Source organism: Hirundo rustica, chromosome 23 (assembly GCF_015227805.2).
Source record: "Hirundo rustica isolate bHirRus1 chromosome 23, bHirRus1.pri.v3, whole genome shotgun sequence".
In the NCBI taxonomy this organism is placed as follows: Eukaryota; Metazoa; Chordata; class Aves; order Passeriformes; family Hirundinidae; genus Hirundo; species Hirundo rustica.
In genome coordinates this window covers 6,116,288-6,140,306 of record NC_053472.1, presented here as the reverse complement: position 1 = coordinate 6,140,306, position 24,019 = coordinate 6,116,288, and the positions used below count along the sequence as shown (strand labels likewise).

The 24,019-nt window shown below is 57.7% G+C and overlaps 1 protein-coding gene across 6 annotated transcripts in view; it reads left to right on the top strand.

Annotated features, from left to right (window-relative positions):
• Positions 1 to 23,758, top strand: part of CEP164 (centrosomal protein 164) — a 28,713-nt gene extending 4,955 nt beyond the window's left edge. For 4 of the 6 annotated variants that reach the window (XM_058423407.1, XM_040085269.2, XM_040085264.2 and 1 more), the window contains 26 exons: positions 1,368 to 1,487; positions 3,246 to 3,671; positions 5,026 to 5,097; positions 5,920 to 6,003; positions 9,118 to 9,203; positions 10,757 to 10,897; positions 12,388 to 12,600; positions 13,726 to 13,860; positions 14,017 to 14,233; positions 14,791 to 14,868; positions 15,077 to 15,208; positions 15,459 to 15,581; positions 15,700 to 15,843; positions 16,034 to 16,117; positions 16,445 to 16,513; positions 16,737 to 16,915; positions 17,402 to 17,528; positions 17,929 to 17,993; positions 18,125 to 18,332; positions 18,677 to 18,784; positions 19,483 to 19,597; positions 19,996 to 20,340; positions 20,642 to 20,708; positions 20,977 to 21,093; positions 21,888 to 21,990; positions 23,084 to 23,758. In XM_058423407.1, the coding sequence (XP_058279390.1) occupies positions 1,368 to 1,487; positions 3,246 to 3,671; positions 5,026 to 5,097; positions 5,920 to 6,003; positions 9,118 to 9,203; positions 10,757 to 10,897; positions 12,388 to 12,600; positions 13,726 to 13,860; positions 14,017 to 14,233; positions 14,791 to 14,868; positions 15,077 to 15,208; positions 15,459 to 15,581; positions 15,700 to 15,843; positions 16,034 to 16,117; positions 16,445 to 16,513; positions 16,737 to 16,915; positions 17,402 to 17,528; positions 17,929 to 17,993; positions 18,125 to 18,332; positions 18,677 to 18,784; positions 19,483 to 19,597; positions 19,996 to 20,340; positions 20,642 to 20,708; positions 20,977 to 21,093; positions 21,888 to 21,987 (3,555 nt within the window). In that variant the 3' untranslated portion in view covers positions 21,988 to 21,990; positions 23,084 to 23,758. The remainder of the gene's footprint in view (positions 1 to 1,367; positions 1,488 to 3,245; positions 3,672 to 5,025; positions 5,098 to 5,919; positions 6,004 to 9,117; positions 9,204 to 10,756; positions 10,898 to 12,387; positions 12,601 to 13,725; positions 13,861 to 14,016; positions 14,234 to 14,790; positions 14,869 to 15,076; positions 15,209 to 15,458; positions 15,582 to 15,699; positions 15,844 to 16,033; positions 16,118 to 16,444; positions 16,514 to 16,736; positions 16,916 to 17,401; positions 17,529 to 17,928; positions 17,994 to 18,124; positions 18,333 to 18,676; positions 18,785 to 19,482; positions 19,598 to 19,995; positions 20,341 to 20,641; positions 20,709 to 20,976; positions 21,094 to 21,887; positions 21,991 to 23,083) is intronic. The other 2 variants (XM_040085266.2, XM_040085270.2) reach the window with 2 other exon arrangements.
• The last annotated feature ends 261 nt before the right edge of the window (positions 23,759 to 24,019 follow it).

Below are 24,019 nucleotides of genomic sequence, written 5' to 3'. Positions count from 1 at the left end.
GGACAGAGAGTGAAAAACAAAGGATTTGTTTATGTTACATGTGTGAGAAAAAGTGAAAACTGCTCCTAATATTGTACAGTAGCTAAAAAGTCTGACTCCATTTTATGAACAATCAAAAGGCTTTAAAAAGCTCAGCAGAACCAGGGTGACGAGGAGAGGAGAGGAAGTTCTTGCGCTGTCAGTGGTCCCACAGGGAAAATCATGTGGGCTGCACGTGGCCGCTTTTCTGCAGCAACACAAAACCTGTTTTTCTCTCTTCTCACCCTGCTGATGAATCCCGTGGCTGAGACACGGAGCCTTCAGTGCACCCAAGGCCTTGTGCAGACTGTGCTGTGCTTTCCCTGCGCTTCCTTAGCTGGGATCAGGCTTAAGATGACAAGGGCACAATGGGAAGTGCGTTGTAAGCAGCTCTGGTGATTTGGCCCGACTGTTTGTGCTGACATTAATCCTTTCTCACCGCTTTGAAAATCCTGTTCCAGTATCTGAAAGGCAAATTAATTTCTTTTAAAGTGTTTTGGAGTATTTCCCTTATCCTTTTCACAGCACAGGAAAATTAAGCTGTAAAGCACTTTGCCGGAGAACCTATTCACGGTGCTGGGCAGGATCTGCAGAGGCTTATGCTAAAGTGGATGTGACAAAGAGCCCTGACTCTCTCATCCCCAGACAACGAGCCGCCCCTGGGGGCCCGATTCCTCGCTGAAATGTTAACGTGCGCTGGAACAAAGGGCTGTCTTGGCATTTCAGTGGCCATGGCTGGGGCTTCGGGAATCTGTTGTGGAACGGCAATCGCTGCCCAGCAGCCGGGCTGTTAACGCGGGCCGGTGATAGCCTAGTCCCGCTGAGACGGCAGTGCCCTGCCTGGAAAGCGGAATTCCTTTGTAGTTCCATGAGATGGCAGTAGAAAAGCGTTCCTAGGAGCCAGCCTCAGCCTGCTCCCGAGCCTCCTTGCAAAACGGGAGACAAGGGTTTGTGTAGCGAGTCCTGAGGGGGAAATCTAAGCAGTAATGGGTGAAATAATGAAAGAACTGGCTCCGTGTAGCCCGTGGTCAGGGTTGAACGCCTGCATTCAAAGGAAATAGGAGGTTTTAGTGACTTGCTGAGCCAGGACGTGGGGTGGAGTGGAGGCGGCATAGACGCGGCTCGCAGGGAAGAGTCTGGAGGAGCAGTGAGTTCATGGAGCTGGCCAGCAGGAAAAGCAGCAGTGAAGCATCCAACAGCTTGGTGTGTGGGAATCTGGGCCCGTGAGCTGCCAGGAGAGCTGTTCAGCTGGAGAGCTTTCTGCTCCAGGGGTGTGTGGCGGGTGCTGACCCGTCCCAGGTGGGAAGTGGTGTGGGGAATTCTGCGAGCGGCTGTGTCCCCCCGCCTAGGAGAACAGCAAGGAGGAGCAGCAGGACGGTGGCAGCCCATCAGCTGGTGCTGCTGATGCTGCTGAAGCTGCGCCCCAGCCCCATGGGAGCCCTGAGGAGGAAGCTGCCAGCCTGGGAGAGGTGACAGCGGCTCCCTGGCATCCCCGTGCTTTGCATGCAGTGGTGTTGTGCTGTGTGTCTGCAGCTGCTCGGCTTCTTTCTGTCGTTGCTTCAAGCTTGATGCTGATCGCTGGAAGCAGTGATTTGAGAGGCAGGAGTTTCCCATCCGTTAGTGCCACTCAGGGCAGGTGGAATGTTACAGTTTGGGAAAAGATCAGCCAAAGCTAGTTATAACCCAACTGGCTTGTCCAGCTCTGAAATCCATAGAAAATCTACAATCTGGTGATGCAGGAGGAAAAACCTCCCTCCTCCTCCTCCACCTGTGTCTGACTGGCACAGTTTCCTCTTCTGCAGAGTTGCAGTTGTGATCGCCAAGGTGTGATGCTAACAAAAGCTTTGCCTGTAATTGCCATTAAAATAGGACTCTGCCAGCCAAAGAGATTATTCTGGGATATTTTAGTAGCTGAGGTGAACTTGCCTGGAGAGAAGTCCTTTTGTGTGCACACCACTGCTGGTGCGTTGATACATTTTGGTGCGTGTGTGATCCTGTGTTCAGGCATCAGAATCCTGCTTGGCCTCGTTTGGGATATCCTGGACGCTGCCAGGTCTCCTGCTGGGATGTCCTCAGGAGAACTCCGAAGCAGGTTGTCCAGAAGGAACATAAACTTTCCAGCCACCCCAATCCCCATAAAAGGGGAAGCACGAGGGTGACTGAAGAAGTTGCCCTTGCCCACCTTTCTCTGAGTGCTGGTGTCCCCAAGGAGCCTCGTGTGGCTGGTTGGTGACTCTGGGAACCTCTGCTGGGCAGGGTCCAGGAGCTGTCAGGACCAGGGGATTGCAGGTGAGGCCCAGAGCTGCAGGATTTTTGGAGCTGGGCTCCTCTGTCCTCTCTGTCGTGCTGGATGCTGGGGAGGTCTGGCAGAGCAGTGACGCGCTCAGAACGTGCTCCCGGAGCGCTGCAGCCGCGGGCTGGGAGCTGACAGCATTCCAGAGGCACTCCGATAAAAATACACCGCTAAAATATGCGCTCAGTGTACAGAACACGGCGTGCACAGGATGCAGGGAATGTTTGACAAGACACCACGGCATTAATAAAACAGTGAGGAAGTGGGACGTGCGAGCAGGTCTTTTTGCATGCCGATGAGGGAGCCTTCTCCTGGCTATTCCCCTCTCCATGGGCTATTCCCCTCTCCTCCCCGCTGCTGGGAGAGGCAGTTGAACCTTTGGGTGACTAAGTTTTAATTTGGGGTGGTTTTTTTCCCCCATCTCTCAGCCTGCTGTGTTAGTCACGGGCTCTTTCTGAGCTTCAGTCGGTGCCCACCCTCCAGTCTGTCCCACTGGGAGGTGGGATGGTGATCCTGCCTGCTCTGCTCTGCTTGAAATGGCCGGCAGAAGTGAAATGTCCCGTCGTGGTCTCTTAGGAATTCCCGTCTCCCACTGAACAGATCCAACCTGGAAGCATAAACGGGCCTGCTGTGGGGCACGTCGGGTGCTGGCAGGGGCTGGTGGCCCTGCACGGCCACTCTTATCCACTGAGACCTGGGGATAAAAAAGCAACACACCAAAAAAAGTCAGAGCCCGAGAAACGAATGAGATTATGGATCGATGGAGTCCCTTGCCTTGGAACGGGACTGTGTGAAAAGAAGTCAAACAGGTTTTGAAGTCACCCAAAGATTTGTGATTTTGCTGCTTGCTTGTAGGAGAGCCTGTGCTGTTCCTGACTCCTGCATCCCCCAGAGAGAATATTGGGTCTGTAATTGTGTTTGACTTGCTGCCTAGAAGGAGTCTTTAAAATCGAGACATCCTGAAGAAGTGCCAGAGTCTTCCTTGGATTCTGGTGCCGCGTGCCCTCCGTCTCCGGTTCAGATCCTCCCTGGAGACGCTGACAGCAGCCTGTCTGCCCAGAACCAGGAGCAGGAACTCGCCGGGGATGAAGCTGGGGACAAGGAAGATGCTGAGGCGGAAGGAGACGCCTCTGCAGCGGAGGAGCTGCCGCAGTCTGAGGGGGAAAGGAGCGCAGCGGGGCCGGACGTGCCCGGCTCTCCCGGGCAGCCCCGAGCCGCCTCTCCGGGGGCCGGGGCAGATGAGCTGGCCAGCCTGGCTGCCACTGCCGACACCGTGTCCTGTGCAGAAAAGGTACTGGATGAAGAGAGGGAAGAAGCAGCAGCTGATTCAAAATCAGAGGACAGGCTGGATGATGGCAAAGTAAGAGACCCGCCTGCGTGGTTTTGGTGTTGGCTGTTCCCGTCGTCTCCTCAGGCCCCGACTCAGGAAAGCTCCTGGAGCACTGTCTGGTTTTCTGGGAAGGCAGTCCAGGCGCTTTCCTGGTCAGCAGGGCAGTTATTCCTGGGGGGGCATGAGTGCTCTGGGCATTGTCAGGGCTGAGCTGGGCGGTCATTCCCTCCTGCGCGCACCCAGCGCTGCCCGAAGCCACCGACAGGCAAAGCCCTCGACTGCGCCGCGTGTGTGGAGTCTGGGAGGAGGGACGCGCTCGGCTTCCAGTGCTGCCGTCTGTCCTGGGCGAGCAGGGTTGATAATGAAGCTCATGCCGAGCCCAGCTGTCCGTGCTGCTTTGTTTCTCTCCTTCTGTTGTTTCTCTCAGCTTGCTCAGAGCCGGGGCAGACGTGTGAGGAGCTGCCTGGCGCCGCCTTCGCGGCTCCGCGCAGGGCGCGAGGTTGGAGTGGGGAAGGACGGAGCCTCGGGGCTGGCTCAGGAGCTGGAGCTGGGAGCACAGAACCTTCCAGTCCTCCCACTCTGGGAGGAGAGCTGGCCGTGCTGCAGGAGCAGGGGCTGGGGCTGAGTGTCACACGCTGCCCGTGGCCTGGCCCCGCAGCTGGGCTGCCGGACACGCGCTGTCCGCTCGTGTTCACGTTCCAGAGCAGGACCCGAGCCAAATACGGGATCTGATGAACGATCTCTCTCCAATCTGGCTGCCTTCCCGCTGATTTTGATGATTTCTCAAGTTCACTGATGCGTAATGTCTGTAAGAAACGATAAACTACAAAACCGAGCCTGGAAAACGCGCTCTGTCCTGAGGAGCTGGGGGCGTTGCTTTCCCGGACTCATCTGTGCGCTTTGTGCACCTGAGCTGTTCTGCTGAAGTCAGCAGGGCCACAGGCTGTTCCCATCCAGCAGTTCCCTGCAGCTGCAAATGGCTGGGAATGCAGGAGCCCTCGCTGCACTTAGGCACAGCAGAGTGCAATTTTAAAGTGTTTTTAGGGCCGGGTGCTGAGCTGCGTGGCGGGCTGGGAGCTCTGAGAGCTGCAGAGATCCCTGCAGATGGAGAGGAAGCAAGCACCTTTTATCAGGGGTGTTTGAAGAGCACTTCTTTGCCCTGCCCAGCCCTGCCTCCTGCCCTCCTGTGAAGTGGTGTTTGGTGCTTGTCCCGTGGCTCACGCGTCCCTGGTGTCCTCCCCACGGTGTTCAGTCACCTTTCCTTCCCTGAGAGACACAGGCCAGCCTTGTGTTGCCAGTAGCTGTCAGATTGCCGTGCTGGCGATGCCCAGGTGAAGCTGCAGGGGTAGGACACGCTCAGGCTGTGTTGTGCTTTTCCTCTCAGCTTTCGAAGGCATCCGGGCTCAGCAGCTGTGAGCAGGACTTGCCTGTCTCCAAGAGCTCCGACCGTGAGGTGGTGAGTCACCAAAAGCTCCTTTCTCCTTGGGGGTGAGCTCCAGGTTCCTCTGGGACGGGGCAGTGCCCTCCCAGCTGTGTGTGGCACGGGCCAGCAGTGCCACCCTGCACCTGGCGGGCCGGGGCCGTGGCTGAGGTAAATATCCCCGGAAAAGTAGGTCACGTAGAGCTGAGAGCGTACTTGGATAATTGCGGAAAGGAAAATAATAAGCGCTGTAAAAGAATCGTGCTTTAGGGGCTCAGCAGCTTTTGCTGAGGGGGGCGTGTGTGCCTGGGCACCCCCCTGCACGGGGTCCCCGCGGCAGAGAGGGGGGAGATGCCCATCAGCATCTCCTCATCTCCACAGGAAGCTGCCGTCGCCATCTGCCAGCGGGAGCAGAGGCAGCGTGGCCAGCAAATGGCTGAGAATGTCATTATTTACTGATTTACTGCCTCGGCCCCAGCCTGCGCTGCTGGCATGTGGCACGAGTGTGCAGGGCCCCCCAGGCTGCCAGGAGGGGGGATCGTCTCGGAGGGTGAAGGGGCTGTGAGGAAAGGAATCCCTGGAAATGTGCAGCAGTATCCCAGTGGGAGCAGTAGGGGAGGATGTGCCCCCCTTTGGGTGTTCCTCGTGCCACCCTCGCCTGCTCAGGTCGGTGGCAAGGGAGGGTGACAGTGCCCTCCCTGTGTGGCACTGATGTCCCTTGGTCCCACAGGGAGGGAAATGCTGCTGAGCTGCTGTGGGTGGGGTGCTGAGCGGGAATCCCGAGCCGTGTTGGGATATTGGTGTCCCAGGATCTCTGCCTGCTCGTCAGAGACCGACCCTTTCTGCTTTCTTTTTTAGGGCTTGGACTCCAAGGGCCAGCTCTCCGAGGAGGTTCTGGATGCGGGGAATGTGTCTCCTGGTTTGGACAGCCCTGAGTGCAAGGTCAGTGCAGCGTGGGGGCGCAGGGTGAGCTGTGCCCAGGCAGGTGGAGTCCTGTGGTGGGACGCTTCGTGGAGGTGAACAGGGTGTGCGGGGTGTGAGGTGCCACGGGTCACAGCAGCACCACCAGTGCATTGTTTTTTCCGCAGAGAGCAGGTGCAGGTGGCTACGCAAAGAACATAAACCCTGAGCAGAGGTGGCTGGAGGGGTGTGCACGGGCAGGCTCCCCTGGGTGCTCCCTGCCCCGACAGGAGAGCCAGTAAATGGCTTTCCTGGGGAATGGAGGAAGCAGAGTCTATTTTCCTTTCTTCTTTTGAGAGTATATTCATCCTTTCCTTTCTCTTAAGCAGATGGGAAGGATTTGTGTGGCAGAACACGATAGAGTCAATGGGAAGAAAAGGAGGTTAACTCCCTCTGACAGATTTTGGCAGGGGGAAGCTTATTTTTAAGCAGTTGGTTGTCTTGCCTGCTTTAATGCAGGGGGGACGGGGGCTCCTTTCAGTGAGTCGGTGGCACATGGAGTGTACGTGTGCACGCCTCTGTGTCAGCTCTGCTCAGGCAGCGCTGCCCCAAGATTGCTGTGCACCTCTGGTTTATCCTCGTCTCCTCAGCACAGGTCTGAGCTGTCTTGCTCAGCCCCGCGTTCCTCCGGAGCCCTCCCGCTCCATCTCAGTGCTGGCTGGAGGCAGGATCCAGGATCCAGCTGGGGTTACTCAGCCTTGCCCTGACTGTGAGCGGATCAGCTGCTCTGGAGGAGAGAGACCCTGAGTGGCAAACTCCCCACCTGCCCGGCAGAGAGGAGCGATGCTGTTTGCGAGGTTGTGTCTGGAGAGTACACCTGTCCTCTCGTGCCTAATAATGAGCATAATCAGATGCGAAGGCAAAACAAAACATATGCCTGCTGCGCTCCCCCTCTCCCTCCCCGCCGCGCGGGCACTGTGCATGCAAATGCAGCTCGGAGCAGCCACGTCTGGGTTTGTTACAGCCCCGTTTGGGGAGAGCTGGGTGTGAAATGGTGCTCCCTGCAGAACTGCAGCTGCTCTTTTGTGTCTGTGCGCAGAGGCTCGGCTGGAGCGGCTCGGGGTTGTAGGGGTGTGCCACGCGAGGAGCTCGCCTTGCTTTGAATCTCTTGGCAAAATATTCTGTGGTTAAATTTAAAAAAAAAAAAAAAAAATCAAGATAAAAGGTGCCTCTGGCGGCTCTGTGAGCACAGAATTGGAGGGGTTTTGTTGGTGTGTTTTTGGCAGGAGCTGTGGTGGCTGCAGAGGCTGTGTGGGATGTGTCCTGCTGGACCTGGGAGAGGGGAGGCTGCCTTTCCCCTTTCCCCTTTCCCTTTCCCCTTTCCCCTTTCCCCTTTCCCCTTTCCCCTTTCCCCTTTCCCCTTTCCCTTTCCCCTTTCCCCTTTCCCCTTTCCCCTTTCCCCTTTCCCCTTCCCTCTGTGGAATCCCAGGATGTCCCGAGTTGGAAGGAGCCCACAAACATCATCGAAGTCCAACTCCTGGCCCCACACCGACACCCCAAAATCCCACCCCGTGCCTGAGAGTGCTGTCCAAAAGCTCCTGGAGCCGTGGCAGCCTCGGGGCTGTGCCCATTCCCTGGGGACCCCCAGGAGAAAGGCAGACGTGTTCCCAGTGCTTGGTGCAGTGATCCGAGCTGCTGTGGGGTGGTCCCTGGGGAGCTGGGCTGTGCAGGGAGAGGGGGTGGCCCCTTATCTGTCATCCCTGCGTTCACACAGCTGGTTCTGTGCCTTGAGCACGTGAAATGTCCTCCGGGGATGCAGCTGGGTGGAAAACCGAGCTGCCTGGGGTTCTGGGGACCCTGGGGCAGCAGGAGGAGCAAGGATTTATAATTCCACAGACGAGGCTTAAAATCTGCCCTCGTTCCCTGCAGATTGGGGGATGTCTTCACCTTCCAAACATCTCCAGAGGTTCCTGCAGGCCACGATTCCTCGGAGGGCCTGCCCTGTTGGGCAGAGGGGCAGTAGGAACCCTGTGCATGAGCTCAGAGGAGTTCCCCTGTGAGCAGCTGCCCTCTTTCCAAGAGGATCTCCTTCCCCATTTGTCTGCCTCCTTCCCGTTCCCAGGCAGCGGTGACAGAGCCCATTTGGAGCGAGGAAACATTTGCTGAGCTCCTCGGTTCTGGGGAATTGCAGTCATCAGTTACAGGGGCAGGAGGGGGCCGGGGCTGGGGGCCCTGCCCGGGCTGATGTGATGGAAGGTGACAGCACTTGCAGGGAATCCTTCTGCCGTTTGCTCGGCTGAACATTTGCATAAATTACCGCGGGTTTAATTCCCCTTGTCTTGGCCCCGCTGGGCTCACAGCCCTGCAGGGCAGGGGCTGAGCTCACCCGCTGGCGTCCCCAAAAATTTGTGAATGGGCCCTCCCTGCTTCCTGTGGGGCTGACAGGTGTGGAGGGAAGTCCTTCCCCTCCTCAGGTGTCCCTGCTGCAGGGACAGAGGGATCTGGGAGCTGGCAGGTGGGGAAAGGAGCAGCTGACTATTTCACACTCAAATATTTTCTCTTCACATTTCAAGTATTCACTATGCCACAAGTGAGCCAAGCGAATGCTCGGTGTGCTGCCAAGGGGCCTGGATTGCTGATGGAGTCAGAAATCCCTGGACTGGTGACTCTGTGCAGCCCATCACACCCTGCCCTAGAACCTGGATGGGAGGCAGGGCTGAGTCCTGATGTGAATTTTGGTCCCAGACAATGCATCCTTTGCTTCATTGCCACAGCACTTTGTGTGTGTGACCTTTCTCTTTCAGGAGATTTCTCTCCCGTGCTTTCCAGGGGGTTCGGTGTGGCTTGGGGTTGTAAAATGACCTTCAGGAAAGAAAAGCCAAACCTGTGTCCCAAGTTCTTAGTGCTGGCAGGGAGTTCACCTTTTGTCCTGAGGAAGCTGAGCTCCCAGGCCTCCCCCTGTGCTTCTGGAAGGATTCCTGGGGTGGCTGGAGACCCTTGGATACCCTCAGGAGTGGAGCCTGGCACGTCCAACGTTCTGGAACAGCCTGTGGCTGCCATGTGGCCCAGCTGATTCCGTGGAATTCAGCAGAGCTCCTTTGAGGTCTTTGGTGGTGAAGGAGCCACAAACTCCACCCTGTTTGCTTTTACCTGCAGGCCCAGGAGCTGGGAGAAGAGGAAAAAAGCCAAAGCAAAGCCAGTGCAGAGGAAGAGCAAGGGAAAAGAACAGAAGCTGCTGAGAGGTACGGTCCAGACAGCGGCACAGGGGGGCCGTGGGCAGCTCCAGCTCCTGCTGCCTTTCCTGCCTTGCCCTCCCTGCTGTGCTCACTGCAGCCTGCCCAGCTGTGCCCTGTCCAGCTCCCCCAGCTGCTGCAGCCTCTCCCAGAGCCTTTCCCACTAAACCTCTCGCTTCTCCTGCTGCCTCCTCCGCCCTGTCTCAGCAGGCTTCAGCTTCTGGCTGGGTGGGCAGTGAAGGTGCCTGCCCGTCCTTCCCCTGGGGCTGCCCCAGCTGTGACTCTGGCTCTGCCTCCCTCTCGCTGCTCCTGCCAGGATGTTCTGAGCCCTGTGCTGGGCCCTGGGCTGTCACACAGCGCAGCTGTGGCCACTGGCCATTGCCTGGTGACAGCCGTGCCCGGCTGCCAGCTCCCTGCTGGGCTGAGCCTGTGGCTGGAGGCCCTCAGGTGTCTGTTCCCAGTGCCAGGGAGTCCAGGTGTGGTGGGAACAGTTCTCTTTAGCTGTGATGGAACAGTTCTCTGCAGCTGTGATGGGAACAGTTCTCTGCAGCTGTGATGGAACAGTTCCCTCCAGCTGTGATGGAACAGTTCTCTCCAGCTGTGATGGAACAGTTTTCTTCCTTGACCTTGACCAGGTGTGGGCATTGAGCTGTTTTGTATGCTGGTAGGTGAACACACCACCAGCTGTTATCCCAAGAGGAATGTTGGCTTCCACGGCCCAGTTACCACCAGGACTGGGCTGTCCAGGGCAGCCCTTTTCAGCCTCTTTGTGGGGATTGTTTGGAGCAGTTGGAATGCTGTTCTGAGCAGTGTGCTGTGCTCCCTCGAGCTCCTGCTCCTTGGAGAGCCCCAGCCTGGCACTTCCAGATGAGTTGTGTCAAAGCTCTCGGCCTCCACGCAGAGTTACACGTTCTCCAGAACGCTGGGAACCGAGGAGCTGCTGCCCGTGCCAGGAATATCCATGAGCAGAAGCTGCAGTCCATGTCAATGACTGGCTTTGTGGGATTTGCAGCCTCGTTCTTGGAGGAGCTGTTCGTGTGAGGGTCTCCAAAAACGTGTTCTGCCTGCAGGAATTGTCTCCTTATCACTTGCTTCCTGCTTCCCAGCTGAGCGTCCTCTCTTTCTCTCTGCCTGTGAAGCTGCTCGTGCTTGCCTTGTCTCTCCTCTCTGTGCTTCTGAGATGGAGTAGGGCTGTAGATACAAGCATGCCTGCCAGCACTCCCGTCTGTAATTTGGACAGCAGCGTGAGTATGGCTGACAGGGCTGGCGCACCTTGGGGACGTTCTCCAAGGGGCTGGAAGGAGTGGGATAACGCAGGGAAGGGATCCAGCGCTCTGGGGCTGGCATCCATTGTATCCTCAGCTGCCTTTAGTCCCCCGTGAGCCGTGGGGATGCTGTGGAGCCTCCCTGCGGCGTTCCCCCGTGTTGGCCAGGCGGCTCCTGTTGGCAGGCATGGCTTGGTGCCCACCTGTGTCACCTGCACGTCCTCGTCCCCCCGCGGCAGCCGCTTGACTCTGACCTGAGCTGATCTCATCTTCTGTCCCCTCTTTTGTGCCGCCAAGTGAGAGGGATCTCAGTGCTTGTGCGACACCAGTGGAGCGTTTCGGGTCGGAAAATCCCGGTGGGGCGGAGGCTGCGGAGCCTGAGGCGGGAGCCCTGGATAGCCTGGTGGATCCCGAGGAGCTTCCTGCCCCACAGAACGCGTAAGGGCTTCGTCTCGCTCCCCGGTGGTGCGGCCGTGGTGGCCGGGGCTCGCGTGTGAAGCGCTTTGCGGCGCTCCGGAGCTCCGCGTGCACGTTCCAGCAGCTGCTCCCTGTCAGAGCGCCAAGGGAACGGCCTGTGCTGGGCAGGGCCAGAGCAGCGGCTCAGCCCCGGGGCTCGGTGGGATGAGGGAGAGCTGTTGGCTTTGTCTTTGGGAAAGTCTTCCCCGTGCCCGTCGCTGCCGGGGCCGCGAGCGTTCACCCTCCTTCCACACAGAACTCGCCGAGCGATGCTGAGCTGGGGAGGGAGAGGCAAATCCCCACGGATTCGCCCCGTTTGACAGCCCCCGGGCACGTTGGTGGCACTGACGTGACGGGGTCAGGCCGCTCTGCGCGGTGTGTTTGGGTTCCCACCCGCAGCTCCCCGAGGCCGAGCGTGCTGACTCTGCCTTCCGTGTGCAGCGGCACTTCAGGGGATGCGGCTGCAAAGATCAGGCGGTGTCTCTGGGGACGGGGTGATGGGGAAGGGATCTCTGTTGTGCTGGGGGCCGCGGTGCTGTGTGAACCTGGGTGTGCTGCCTCCTTCCGAGCAAAATCTGGGGCGGAAGGAACAACCAGGTGCAAGTGGTGGAACTGCTCTGCAGAGCAGCTTGACAAAGGACACCTGCTGCAGGTGGCGTTGTGGGGGCCCCAGTGAAGGGATTGTTCCAGAACCCCACCACTTTCCTCTCTCTTGCTCTTTTTTTGCTAATGGCTGCAGAAATGACCTTTTCTCTCCTGACTCGAGGCTGAATAACCTGGGCTGTTATTTCCCTGATTCCTGGCAGAAGTCCCTCTGCCTTGCGCTGCCAGTCTCGCAGCATGGTGACACCTTCCTGCTCCAGCCTTCACCAGCAAAGAACAAAAATGTTTCTTCCTAGACTAATCCAAATTTTCCCCTCCTTCCCCTTTAGCTTCTCTCAGACTTATAATTTTGCTGCTGTCTCTCTGAAAAAAAAGCTTAATTAGAACCAGATTGGGTTTGAATTTTTGGAGTGCTGAGAGCTTTCCGTTGCCTAGAGCTGGCAAATTCCCAGCACGCTTTAGGTTGCAATTGCTGAAAAATACCTGGTCCATGAGAAGCACCGATCCCCAGGCTGGGAGCAGGTACTGATGGCATCTGCTCCTGTGCCTGGCAGCCTGGCCAGGGCTTTTCATCAGGAGAGGTTTTATTGACCTCACAAGGTGAGCTCTGGTGGGCCAAAATCAGATTTATTTAGGCCGGGAATGCAGCTGGGGCTGGGCTCAGTTGGAGAGTCTCTGGGAGTCACCAAGAGGATCCCCCAGGGACCTTCAGGATCCACCTGAGGTCAGCAGCGGAGCTTCTGGATGGTGCTTAGGTGGCTCAAGATTTTTGGTTTGGACTTGGTGCTCTGTGCAGGAGGTTCCTGTTCCTTTTATGCCCCTCTGTTTTCTGTCACCCTTTTGCCAAAGGAGATTTTTCTCCTTGGTAGGCAACCTGAGGAGGAAATCGAGCAGTCCTTGAACCAGCCTAATGAAGAATCCCTGGAGGAAATAGTTGAGGAGGTGGAGATGGGGCTGGAGCAAGAGGAAATACATTTATTTCAAGCAAAGGAGGAGAAAATTCAGCAATTCCAGGAGGAGATGAGGCAGGAGGAGGAGGAGGAAGGCGAAAAGCTTCATCAGCAAAAAGAAAAACCCCTCAGGTACTTTCCTTTTTTACTCCAGCTCCTCCAAGCCTTTCCAAGGTGGGATTTCGTTGCTGCTGGCCACAGACTGGTGCTGCTGCAGCCACCACCGGGGAAGTGGTGCTGCTCTGCAGAGCTGGGGAAAGGAGCAGGATCGGGGCTCTCAGGGACGAGGAGGAGGAGGAGGAGGAGGAGGGTCTTTGGCACAGACAGTTCTGTGCAGGAGGATCTGCAAAGCCTGGGGTGGCCAGTGCCCCACTGGCAGCTCCGGGAAGGGCTGTGCCAGCCTGCCAGGAGTGGCAGGGGAGCATCCTGCAGCGTGAGCTGTGATCCCACACACACACACAGAGCTGTCGGGCACGGTTAACCCGGGAGGAGTTTCCAGCTGGGCGCTTGGAGCTCTCCCACCTGGCAGGTGTTCGGATCCTGGGCTAAATGGTGGGAACAGGACTGGAAGTGGGAGCATTAGAGGAGATGAGGTTACCCCAGAGGATCTATCTGGAGTTCTGACAGGGGATGCTTTACAGAGGGGCTTCCAGATGAAGCTTCCAGCAGCAGGATCTGAGAGCAGTGCAGGGGTGGGGCAGCGCTGGGAGCCGTGTCCTTTCCCTGGAGGAATTCTCCTCTTGAGGCTTCTGTATTATCTTGCTGGACTTGGTGCTTGCTCTGAGCAGCCAGAAACAGCATCCTGACATGAAACATCGTGGGGATGCGGTCTGGCTGTGAAGGAAGATGCAGAAATGGCACCTGAAGGGGGGGGAAAAAAAAAATGTAGCAAAAGGTATAATATGGAAATATGGAGCTTGCAAATGTGCTAATGCATCCAGGTACCTTGCCTGGGAGCCTGCATCCATTTAATGAGAGTTGATTTCACTTTCCTGAAGAAAAAAGAAAAAAACCACACAAAAAAGCAAACCCAAAGAAGTGTAAACTGTGATGATTTAGCAAGTTTTAACCCCACACTGCTCAGGTTTGATGCTGGGGCTCCCGTGCCAGCAGCAGGTCCTGCAGGGGCGTGTGGGGGAAATGAATGAGTCCCCACAGCCAGGGAGATCCCCAGCTGAGCTGAAGCCCTTGCAGGGGTGACTGGGGGATGCTGAAGCCTCCTGAACCTGTTTTCTTCCTCTTTATTTTCTGTCTCAGCACTCCAGAAGAAGATTTGGCAAAATCCGAGCAGGGAGAGGAGGAGTTGCTTGTCAGAGAGGAGAAAGCTGAGAGACTCGAAAAGCTGCGAGCCCAAATCGCCTCCGAGATCGAGGCAGAGGAGGAGAGGATGAGGTGAGAGGTTCTGCTGCCATTGCTGGGGTGTGGAGTGCTGGTTTGGGAGGGAAGGGTCGGGCACATCCCCAGCAGCTGCTCCGAGGGATGTCCTGAGCCTAAGGGTGTCCTGAGGCTCCCTGCCCCGAGTGCCGATTTCTGTTCCAAACCCACCAGGGCAGAGCAGGAGGCCACGCTGCAGAAGCTCAGGGAAAAGTGGGAATCCCAGCAGCTGGAGGAAAAGGAGAGCCTGGAGAGGAAGCAGCAGCTTGCCTTGGAGGAAATGAAGCTGGCAGTGGAGGAAGGCCAGCAGAAGGCGATGAGCGAGCTGGAACGGGAGAAGGAGCAGTTCCTGAGCGAGCTCAGGGAGAGGCTGGACAGGGAGAAGAAGGAGGTGAGATCCTTATTGATCCATTCCTGCTCACCTAGCTGGCCTGGCAGTGCAAACTCACACCTGCAGAGCTTTAGGGACATCAGGGAAGATGCCAGCCGGGCTGTTGGAGGCACGGGTGGGTGGGCAGGAGAGCTCCCCCAGTTGTTATTACAGCGGTGATTAACTAACAGTTATTTCAGTGGCCACTCGGCATCTGAAGACAAGATAAGGATCACTGTGTGTCTCCCCAAGCTGAACAGAGCCCTGTTATCAGATCAGAACTAAACTGAGCTCCTCCATCAGCTCCCAACGCCTCTTTGGCTGCTGCTTTACTCCTGCGGGGGCCTGGGGAGCCCTTCCATGGGACAGTTTCCAATCCCTCCAGCACAGCGTGACAGGGATTCACGGAGATCCCCTGGGAGGGAAAGCACAGAGAGAGCAAAGGCAGCTTGTAGTGACCCCGTTTGGAAGGGGGGGGGTTATTGCTGTGCCTATTGGTGATTTTGGATAGAATTTATTGCAAGTGCACCTTGTCCCCACACGCAGGGGTTTTGCTCTGTTTTGCTCTGTTCCCGTAGGCAGCAGACGAGCTGCAAGAACAGTTTGCCAGTGAGCTCCAGCAGCTGAAGTCTGCAGCAGAAGAGAAGCACCGTGAGGTGAGCATGGTGTGCTGAGGATGTAAATTGTTATTTTTAACTCACCAAAGGTGACGGGGAGGGTGGCATTCATTCTTTCTCCCCTCCCTGGCTCAGCGTCTGGCCGTGCTCCAGGCAGGGGGTGGTGAGGCTGTGCCGTGCTGCGGAGGGCATGGGATGGATCCCGTGGAAAAGGCTGACGAGTGTCTGTGGGTGGCTTCCCTGGCAGGCCATTTCCAGCCTGCAAGCCCAGCTGGCAGAGGCACAGAGCAGCCAGGAGGCCCCGCTGCGTGAGGAGCTGCAGAGAGCAGATCAGAAAGTGCAGGAAAAAGCCCTTAAAGTGAAGGAATACGAGCGTGAGGTGAGTGCGGGTTCTGTGCTGAGGCTTCTTCGCGCTCTCTCCTCAGGTGTGGGGTGAGCTCTGAGAGCCCAGGCCCCCAGCCCAGTGACAGGGGTGCCTCAGGGGGCAGGACATCCCTGAGCACCTCACCCGTCCGGGGTGAGGGCTTTGCGCTCCCCGATCCCTGATCCCGCTCTTGGCTGATTTTTGGGAGGCCACTCGTGGGTGGTGCCACAGTTCAGAGAAAGCTCTTTCTCTGCCACCCCTGCAGCTCAGCGAGCTGATGAGCAACAAACGGCGGGAAGTGGAAAAGGAGCACGAGAGGAGGATGGAGAGGATGCGGGAGGAGCACCGGGAGGCGCTGGCGCGGGTGCAGGAGCAGTACCAGGAGGAGGTACGGCCGGCGGGGAGGGGAGGTGTGCTGCATTTGCAGCGAGTGCTGTGTGTTTGTGCTGCATTTCGGAGAGCCCAGTGCCTCATAGAGGTGTATCCCCGTCCCCCTGGCCGGGCAGGAGCGGAAGCAGAGGTCGGAGCTGCTGGAGGGGCTGCGGAGCGAGGCCGCGCGGCTGCGGCTGCTCCACGACGCCGAGCTGAAGGAGCTGCAGGCAGAGCTGGAGGGGAGGCTGAGCGCCCTGCAGCAGAGGCACAGGGAGAAGGTGAGCAGCAGGCTCTGCCCCTGGCCCTCGGCACTCCTGAGGGGTGGCCTGGAGCCCCCACACCTTGTCCCCCTGTCCCCCTGCACGGCCCAGGGTGGCAGACACAGGGGGCAGGTCACGCTTCCCCGTCGGTGTTTTCCTGGGGAGGGAGGAGCTCGTGCCTTTCTCTTTGACTCGGCTCCCCGTGCAGGAAAGGAAGCTCCAGGATTCAGAGAACGAGCTCGAGACCCGCATGAGGAACATCCAGGCCAGATCAGAGCAGCTGCTCAGCCAGGTGAGGGCTGTTGGGCTCGCAGAGCTTCCCTGAGCTGTGCCAGTCCTTTGGCTGCTTCCTCACGGGGAGCTGCTCAGAAGAGCTCAGCCAGGGCTTCTGCTGCCATCCCACTGAGCTAAAACTTTGTCACGAGTCAGAGCAGGGCTGAGCAGTGCTGGTTGCTGTGGAAGTCCGAGCTCTGCGTTTGCTCGGTGCTTTGGGGGCAGCGAGAGGGCTCATAAAGCAAATCCGACAACGCAACACTCCTTCTGTATTTTGGTCTTGAGACTCAGGCCTGAGGTGCTGTGCCCTGGCTCTGACACTCCCCTGCCTTCTCCCATGTCACAGGAGGAGACCCTGCAGAAGAGGAGGCAGCTGCTGCTGGACGAGGACAGACAGATGCAGCTCCAGAGAGATGTACGGACACCTGGGCTCTGGGGAGGGGCTGTGCTGCCCTGGGGCTGAGGGCAGCACCTTCGAACTGGGGCTGCAGTTACTTCTGAGCTCCCCAAAGAGAGGAGCCGGTCCTGTTCTGCCAGGGCTGGTGTGTGGTTGTGTAGCTCCGGGGCCCTGTGAGCCGTGTGCCCCTCGTTTCGCTCTTGGGGAAATGTCTGTGAGGGAATTTCTGGTTTTCCTCCAGGAAGCTGCTCTAGCCTCTCAGCTGTGCCTGGAGGAGAGCAGGAAGGAGCATTCCAGCCTCCTGGAGTCTGTCCAGCAGCTGCGGAAGACCCTGGAGGAGCTGCAGGACCAGAAGGCTGAGCTGGAGGCCCAGGTGGATTTGCTGCAGAGCCAGAGCCAGAGGCTGCAGAAACGCATCGGGTGTGTGTGAGACATTTCCTCTGCTACCAGAAAACCCGCCCTGTGCCCCTGACAAACCTCTCTAACCTAGCCTGAGCCTCGCCCTGAGCTCTGAGCTCTGTGTTCCTTTGGAATCCTGAGGTGCCCATGGAGGGCACAGAGCTGCTGGGGGCTGGTTCCAGGTTTTTTATTACCTCGGGGTGTGAATTGGGATTTGCTCCTTCACCTCTGTGTGTTGGGTCTGTTTGTCTCTCACTCTCCTGCCTGGGGAGGTTAATGGGGCGCAGTGAGAGGGGCACTGAAGTGCAGAGAGCTTTTCCTGAGGTGGCTGAGCTGCTGAGGAGGGCTGGGGAGCAGCTCCCCTGCCCAGCCAGGGCTTACACTCGGTGTAATGACACCACAGGGCCAGGGCTGGTGTTGCCTCGCACCCCTGTGGCCCCGGAGGTCACTCTGGACACCACTGCAGGCTAATCAAGTGCCTCTGCTGTTGCTTTTTGCCTGTGGCAGAGAGCTGGAGGAAGCAATCAGGAGCAAGCAGGAGGCTCTGAAAGAACTGGAGGCAGAGGAAAGTGTGGAACCTCCAAGAAAGAAAGATGATCTCCGTGTCGAAGACCTGAGAGGAACTCCTCAAGCTGTGAGTAAAGCAGCCTGTGAAGGTGTTTGCCTTGCAAGATCTGAGGCTGAAACTCCCTTGAAAATCCCGGCATTTGTTCCTTCCCTGTGAAATCATTTGAGATGCAGAGATGGATTTCTCTTTGCTGCTGTGTTCAGTAGTGTTTGCAGAGGTCTGCCTATTATCAGTGGGTGGAGAGGAGTGTGGGATACTCAAATCAAAAGCAGGGCTTGTGTCGGGGTGGAACATCTTTGTTGCCTTCAGCAGTCACATCAGGAGCACCCCTGGTCCGTGTGTGGGTCTGGGCAGTGCCACGCTGATGTCATTCCAAGCTTTTGCTCCTCGCTGGATCCTTGGGGGACCCCGGGCTTCTGTTTCCCCAACATGTGTCTTAATTTTTTGCCACGTGTCACCCTCTCAGCATTCGTCCAGAGAGCCTTCCCCAGCCTCTCCCAGCCCCGAGGAGGCCGAGCTCCGCTTCGATCGGTGAGCGTCCCTGCGCCGGGAAAACTTCCCGCTCTGCTTTCCCGCGCCGAGCTTCCAGCTCGGGTGTGCGCCCGTTTTCGGGGGTGCCGTGCGAGGAGGGCGGCCAGGACAGCCCTGCCTGTTCCCCGCAGCGTCCGGAGCTCCGTCTCTGCCGAGGGGCAGTCCTTGAGGAGCGCCAAGGAGTTCCTGCTGCGCCAGAGCCGCTCCCCGCGCCAGCGGCGCGCGGCGCTGAGGGCTGCCAGCCTGCAGTGGCGCCAGGAGCTGCGCAGGGCCCAGGAGGCCGTGCAGGAGCCCGAGAGCTCCCAGCTCCTGCAGAGAATGAACTGGAACCTGGAGGAGGTGAGGCCTGGGCGCTGCCCGTGCCGGGGCGTTGGTGTGGCGCGGGATTCCCGGCGTCGGGTCCCGGCTCTGCCGTGATGCCGTGGATGCGGGCTTGCTGTGACCCTCCTGGGCGTGGGTTTGGAAGTGAAGGCTCCTTTTCCTTGGGCTGAGCCTGCTTTGGGCCATGCGCTCTGCTCGCTGTACACGCAGTCCCACAGGCTCGGGGACGTGGGGGCCATTTCCCTCCAGCAGCAATTCCTGAGCAGGATGGGGCGATGAAGATCACCCCAGCTGCTGACCTGGGTTATTTCCTGTCGTTGCTGTTTGGTTCCCCTCCCTGGCATGGCTGTTGGCCCGTGCAGGCGACAAAGGAGTTGGACAAGATGAAGTCAGCCATGCAGAAAGGACAGGTGCTGCTGAAGAAGGAGGAGGAGAAGCTCAGCCAGCTGGAGTCCTCGCTGCTGGAGGAGGTAAACTCCAGCATCCCTGCCCAGCCAATTCCCCCTGCCCAGAGCTCTCGGCTCCTCCCCCAGGCAGGGGTCTGTGAGGGGCTCGTGGTCCCTGTCAGGGCTGCTCAGCTGGTGGCCAAGGTCTGGTGTTTGCCAGCAGAGCTGGATTTTGGATCCGCTTTCTGCGAGAGCACCAGACTGCCGAGTGTGCGGCTGCAGAGAGCAGCTTGGAAAAGCTGCGGGGGCTGAGCCTGGAGACAACAAGGGCAGGTCACCTCACGTGAGCTGGGATGGAGCCTGCTCTGCTGACCAAGGCCAGCCTTGGAATGTTTGGCTCTGCCTGGCACCACGTGGCCTCGGGCAGGGCAGCAGCAGATGCAAGAGAGCCAGACCTTTGATGGTCAAACTCTTGCCCTGGGCGCAGAGAAGGCAGCCCCGCGGGAGGCGTGGGGTTATTCACAGCACAAACCTCGCTGACTCCTGCTGCAGGGGCTGCTTCACGGGGCTGCTGGGTTTGGCCTCCTGCACTTCCAGAGCCAAAGCAGTCCCTGGACATTCAGACTTTGCTGTCAGGGGCTCCAGACAAGTTTGCCTTCACTTGACCCGTGCCTGGGTGCCGTCCAGCTCTGTAGACAAGCTGGAGGCAGATTTCCAGTCGCTTTTATGTTCCGGGATGATACAGGGAGTTTTACAGGCGTTGTTTTCCTCCTCCTGACCAGCTCTCAGATGAAGACACACTGAGGAGTTCTGCGTGCAAGAAGGTGGTGACTTTTGATCTGAGCACCTCTGAGGACACAACCAGCACGTCCAGTGTGAATCTGGGCCAGTTTAGATGTGAGTGAGGCTCTAGGCCTGTTCTGCCTTTCCCTCTCACCTCTCGGATGTCCCTGCTCTCATTTGTGCCCAGTTGTGTCCCAGGCAGGTCTGGGACTGCTCTCTGTACCACACCTGATTGCAAAACCTGCAGTGGCAGATAAGAGGGATGGGATCTGTGGGGGAAACTGCCTTTTAAATCTCTGTGGATTATAAAATCTCTCTGATTTCTCTCAGCTCCTGCAGATCTGTATTGCTCTTCTGCTGCTCGTGCTTTTTCTTGGGCTTTGCTTGCCTGTAGCTGGAGTTGTGCTGGGGGAAGAAGGGCAGGCAGATAGGAGGGTTGAGTTGCTTGCTTGCACAAGGCTGCTTTTGTTAGGGCTTGTCTGTGATCCCTTTCTTCCCCTTTCTTCCTCCAGCTGACTTGAGAATGGATCTCTGGCCTCCCCTCCAGCAGGACAAGATCCAGCACCTGAGGGACTCCGTGCAGAGCATCACCAGTGAGCTCAACGGGGTCCTGGGGCTCCTGGACTCCCTGAGCCATCACCAGCCTCCTCTCCGCACCTCCACACTCCACGAGGGCATCCCTCTTCCCACATATCCCTCCTTGGGGGGCCTGGGGGGAAGCAGGTCCCTGGGGAACCCCCCCAGGGCGTCCCCCCTGGACCAGTGGGCCCGGAGCAACGGGCTCAGCTCTGGTCATTCCGTCTCAGGGCAGTCAGTGGACAGCATGCTGACAGAGAAATGGCGCAGGTATTTCCCAGGTGAGTCTCCTGGCCTTATTCCACCTGCAACTTCCGATTCCGTCTCACGCTTCCAGTGCTGGGTGCACTGGTGCTGCTGCTAGGGAGGGGGATCAGGGATGAGCGTGTGCCCGATCCCGTCATCCTGCTCTTCAATACACACCCAGGGAGGCAGCGAAGGAGGAGCCAGCCCTCTGCCCTGGGAGCCTCCTCCAGTGGCACGCAGGGATCTCCCCGTTTCCTCGGTGTCCGTGGTGCAGGACAGCACAGCCCCCCAGATCCGTGGGCTTTGTGGGGTCTGTGCTCAGTGTCTGTTTTCCAGGTGGGCTCTCGTCGCTCGCTGGGACTCCTGGGCCGCTGGTCAGCGAGCTGGGATATGTCCCTGCAGGGTAAGGACCCTCTCCCTTGAGCTGTTTTTGGGCTTCTGTTGTTTCTCTGCGGGGGTTTATTAGGTCACTCATCGCGTAACTAGTAGATGACAGTTTGATAATTGCTATGAACTAATTAAGGAGGAAGGGTGAAGTATCAGGATATATATTAGAGGAGGTGTTTTTTTTTTTTCTTCAGCAGCCCATCACTTTCTCATCTCTGGGATAATTTCTTCCCAGACTTCTTTTTTTCCCCCACTTATCCCCCCTCTCTCTCTCGCTGCCACAGTGAACAAATCCGGCTCTTCCAGCACTCCAAGCTCAGTGAGCCGGAGACAAAGAATATTGAGGAGATGATTGAGAGCAACAAGAAATGGCTGAAAGACGTCAAGAAGGATTCCAAAGTGTATCTTTTTCCTGGGTCTGGTCTTTCCCCAGAAGGCAGGAGGGGTGTGAAACGAAGAACTGAGCAGCAATTTCGAGGCCTTGGCCTCTATTGCAGTGCCTGGTTCTGCAGAGGAGTGTGGTGTGGAGCAGGAGGGACCTGTGTGCTGCTCTCCAGGCTCTACTTGACTGAGGGTTTCCCTTCCTTTCCCTGGCTGTGTTGTGATGCTCTTTAGTGACGCTGCTCATCTGTAAAGGAGAGGTTTGAGCTGGGAACGTGAGGATTTAAAAGTACGGACCAAGTAGTGCAGAACTGAGGATGGGGTGTGCAAAGGGGGTCTGGCTTTGCAGGGCTGCTTCTGGATGGAGCCCTTGGCCACGGGCTGAGCAGCCTGGGAGGAGGTGAGGGCAGCTGGAGATGTGAGGATTGGGCACGTGGTGGGGCAGGGAGAGCTGGGCTCCCCCTGGAGCTCTCTCCAGCTCTGTTTTGAGCAATCTTGCAGCAAGGGGCTGGATGCAGAGAGCGAGACCTCTCTGTGCTGTGAGCAGGGGTGCTCCCAGGCTGTGTGTGACCAGCCTAGTGCTGGGGCTGTCGGTGTCTCCTCGGTGTGCCCTGGTATCAGCAGCAGATCCCCGCGGTCTCTGTGCTGTCCCGAGCACGGTGTGTCTCTGAATTCCCTAATCCCCCTCTAATTCCATTTGACTGGGGTGCAGCAGGCTCCATGCAGCCTGTGTGCACCGGGCTGGCTCAGTACCCGGTACCTGTCTGTGCTGATTCCTGCTGCCAGCCAGGCTTTTCCTTCACCCAGCTCTCAGACCTCTCTCCCTGCAGGCACAGAAGCCCCCAGGCAGCAGCGCCAGCCTCCTCCAGCTGGGGCTGGATGAAAACAGAGACATCAAGGTGTACCACTACTGAAAGGTGGGGTTTTTCTCTGCAGGGATGGTGGGGGGGGCCCGTGCAGTCTCTCCGCCGTGGGCTGGGTTTTGGTGATGCCCACCCAGGCACCTCCACCGTGCGTGTGCCACGTCCTTGAAACTGGGTGTTTTTGCGAGAGAGTGGAGGAAGGAGGAAGAGAACTTCCCAGGTGGATTCTTCTAATCCTGTAATGTGTCCAAATATACTTTATAGACTGTTTAATCCAGCGGTGACATATCAGGGCTTCAATAAATCAACATTTCCCTCATTAGTATTCCAGCGATGGCGAGGCAGAGCTGTGAATCACGGAGGACTTTGAGTAACTGGTCAGGGGGGAGCATGTGGATCCAGCCGAGGCTCTGCTGGAGGAAATGTGTCAGGAAACGAGCCTGCCCTGGTGCCCAGCAAATGCTTGGTGGCAGGTGGGCCGTGGCAGTTGGCCTCTGGCACGTGGGAGCAGCGGAATGGCTGCGCAGTCTGGGGATCAAATCCGGGAATGGCACATCCCGCCTCTTGGGGAGCGTTCTGCTTATCTGGGGTGGAAGCAATCGGAACTGAGGCAAGACCTGGACGAGCCCTCCCCGCTCCCCTCCCGCCAGGCTGGCCAGAGCTGTGCAGCAGAGCAGCTGCTGCAGCTCTGTGCCCCGTCGCGGATGTGGCAGCGGGGGGACGCGGCGAGGGTCTGGTGCAGGCACGGCTGACAGCCCCACCTGCGTCCTTCCGTGCCCTGGGGAGCGGGATCCAGAGCCCGGCTCAGCAGCTGGGATCTCTTTCCACAAGTCCTGGAGCCCGGTCCTGCTGCTCCTCCTGGGAGAGCAGGGACGTGGGAAGCCTGGAGAGTGCCCGAGGAGTTGGGATGAGCAGCTCCCGGAGCTCAGCTGTGACTGATGGCTCCTGGCTTTGCTCACCAGGCGCTGCGACGCTCCTCTGGAAAGGCCAGGTCCAGAGGGGATCCCAGCCTGCTGGGGTGCTTGGAATTGGGAGAGGTTTCACTCCACCCAGCGGGGAGGAGTCAGGCTTTCGTGGGGGATGTGGTATTTGGTTGTCTTTGTCAGTATTTCCTCCGAGCTGACTCTAAATATTTCATGCTTTAAAGAGCTGCCGAGCCGCTCGCCCGCTCTGGCTGACGAGGACGCTGCACTTCAAGGGAGCCCATCTGTGAGAAACCATCTTCAAAGCCACTCTCCTGAGACAGCTGCTGGGGGGGGGCTCTGAAGATGCTGCCCCACGCCCCCCGTGCTGCGTGAGCCCCCCGGGTGGGTGAGGGTGGGCAGGGGGGAGGAGGCAGAGCCCCCCTGCTCTGCTCCCTGGGTGCCGTGTGCTGGCCCACGCCGTGAGCCTGGCACCGGGATGTTTACACGCCAATAGAAATATATTTTTGTTGAACATCATTTCAAGACTCTTAAGAATGTATGTATTTTATTTTTGCTTGCTTATTTTTCTAGAATTTTTTTGTAATTACTCCACCGGCCTTATTCCTTCCCGGGGAAGGGGGGATCAGAGCACGGGTATCCCATCTGCTGTTGGGGTGCACAAACCCCTTCCTGCAGGGATTTTGCTTTTAGCTTGCTGGATACTCAGGGGACATGTGGCAATCCTTCCAGTCAGGGGTTTTAGAAGGGATCCCACAGCTGTGGTTGCTGTGGCCAAAGCCATATCACCGAGTCCGTTCTGTGTTTTGGGAGAAGCGTGCATTAGCAGTGCAGAGAAATGCCAGTTTTTTTAACAATACCTTGGTTTGAAACGCGCTCCTTTTTCCTGTTAAAACCCGAGACAGCAGCTGTATCTGGTTTTGTATAAATTAAATCAACATGAGCCTGTTTTGTATGATGGTGGTGGTTGTCACTCTTCTGTGGTAGCTGGATATCCAGCTGTACTTACCTCTCACATCTCCCCTCGTCTCTGGGCTCTCTCATGTTTTGTCTTGTCAAGGTCATTCCTGGCAGTTCCCAAGACCACTTCAGCTCACTGTGGCTTTGTTGCCATTATCCTTTTAAGTACCTGGACAGGGTAGCAAATGCAGAGGCGGAGA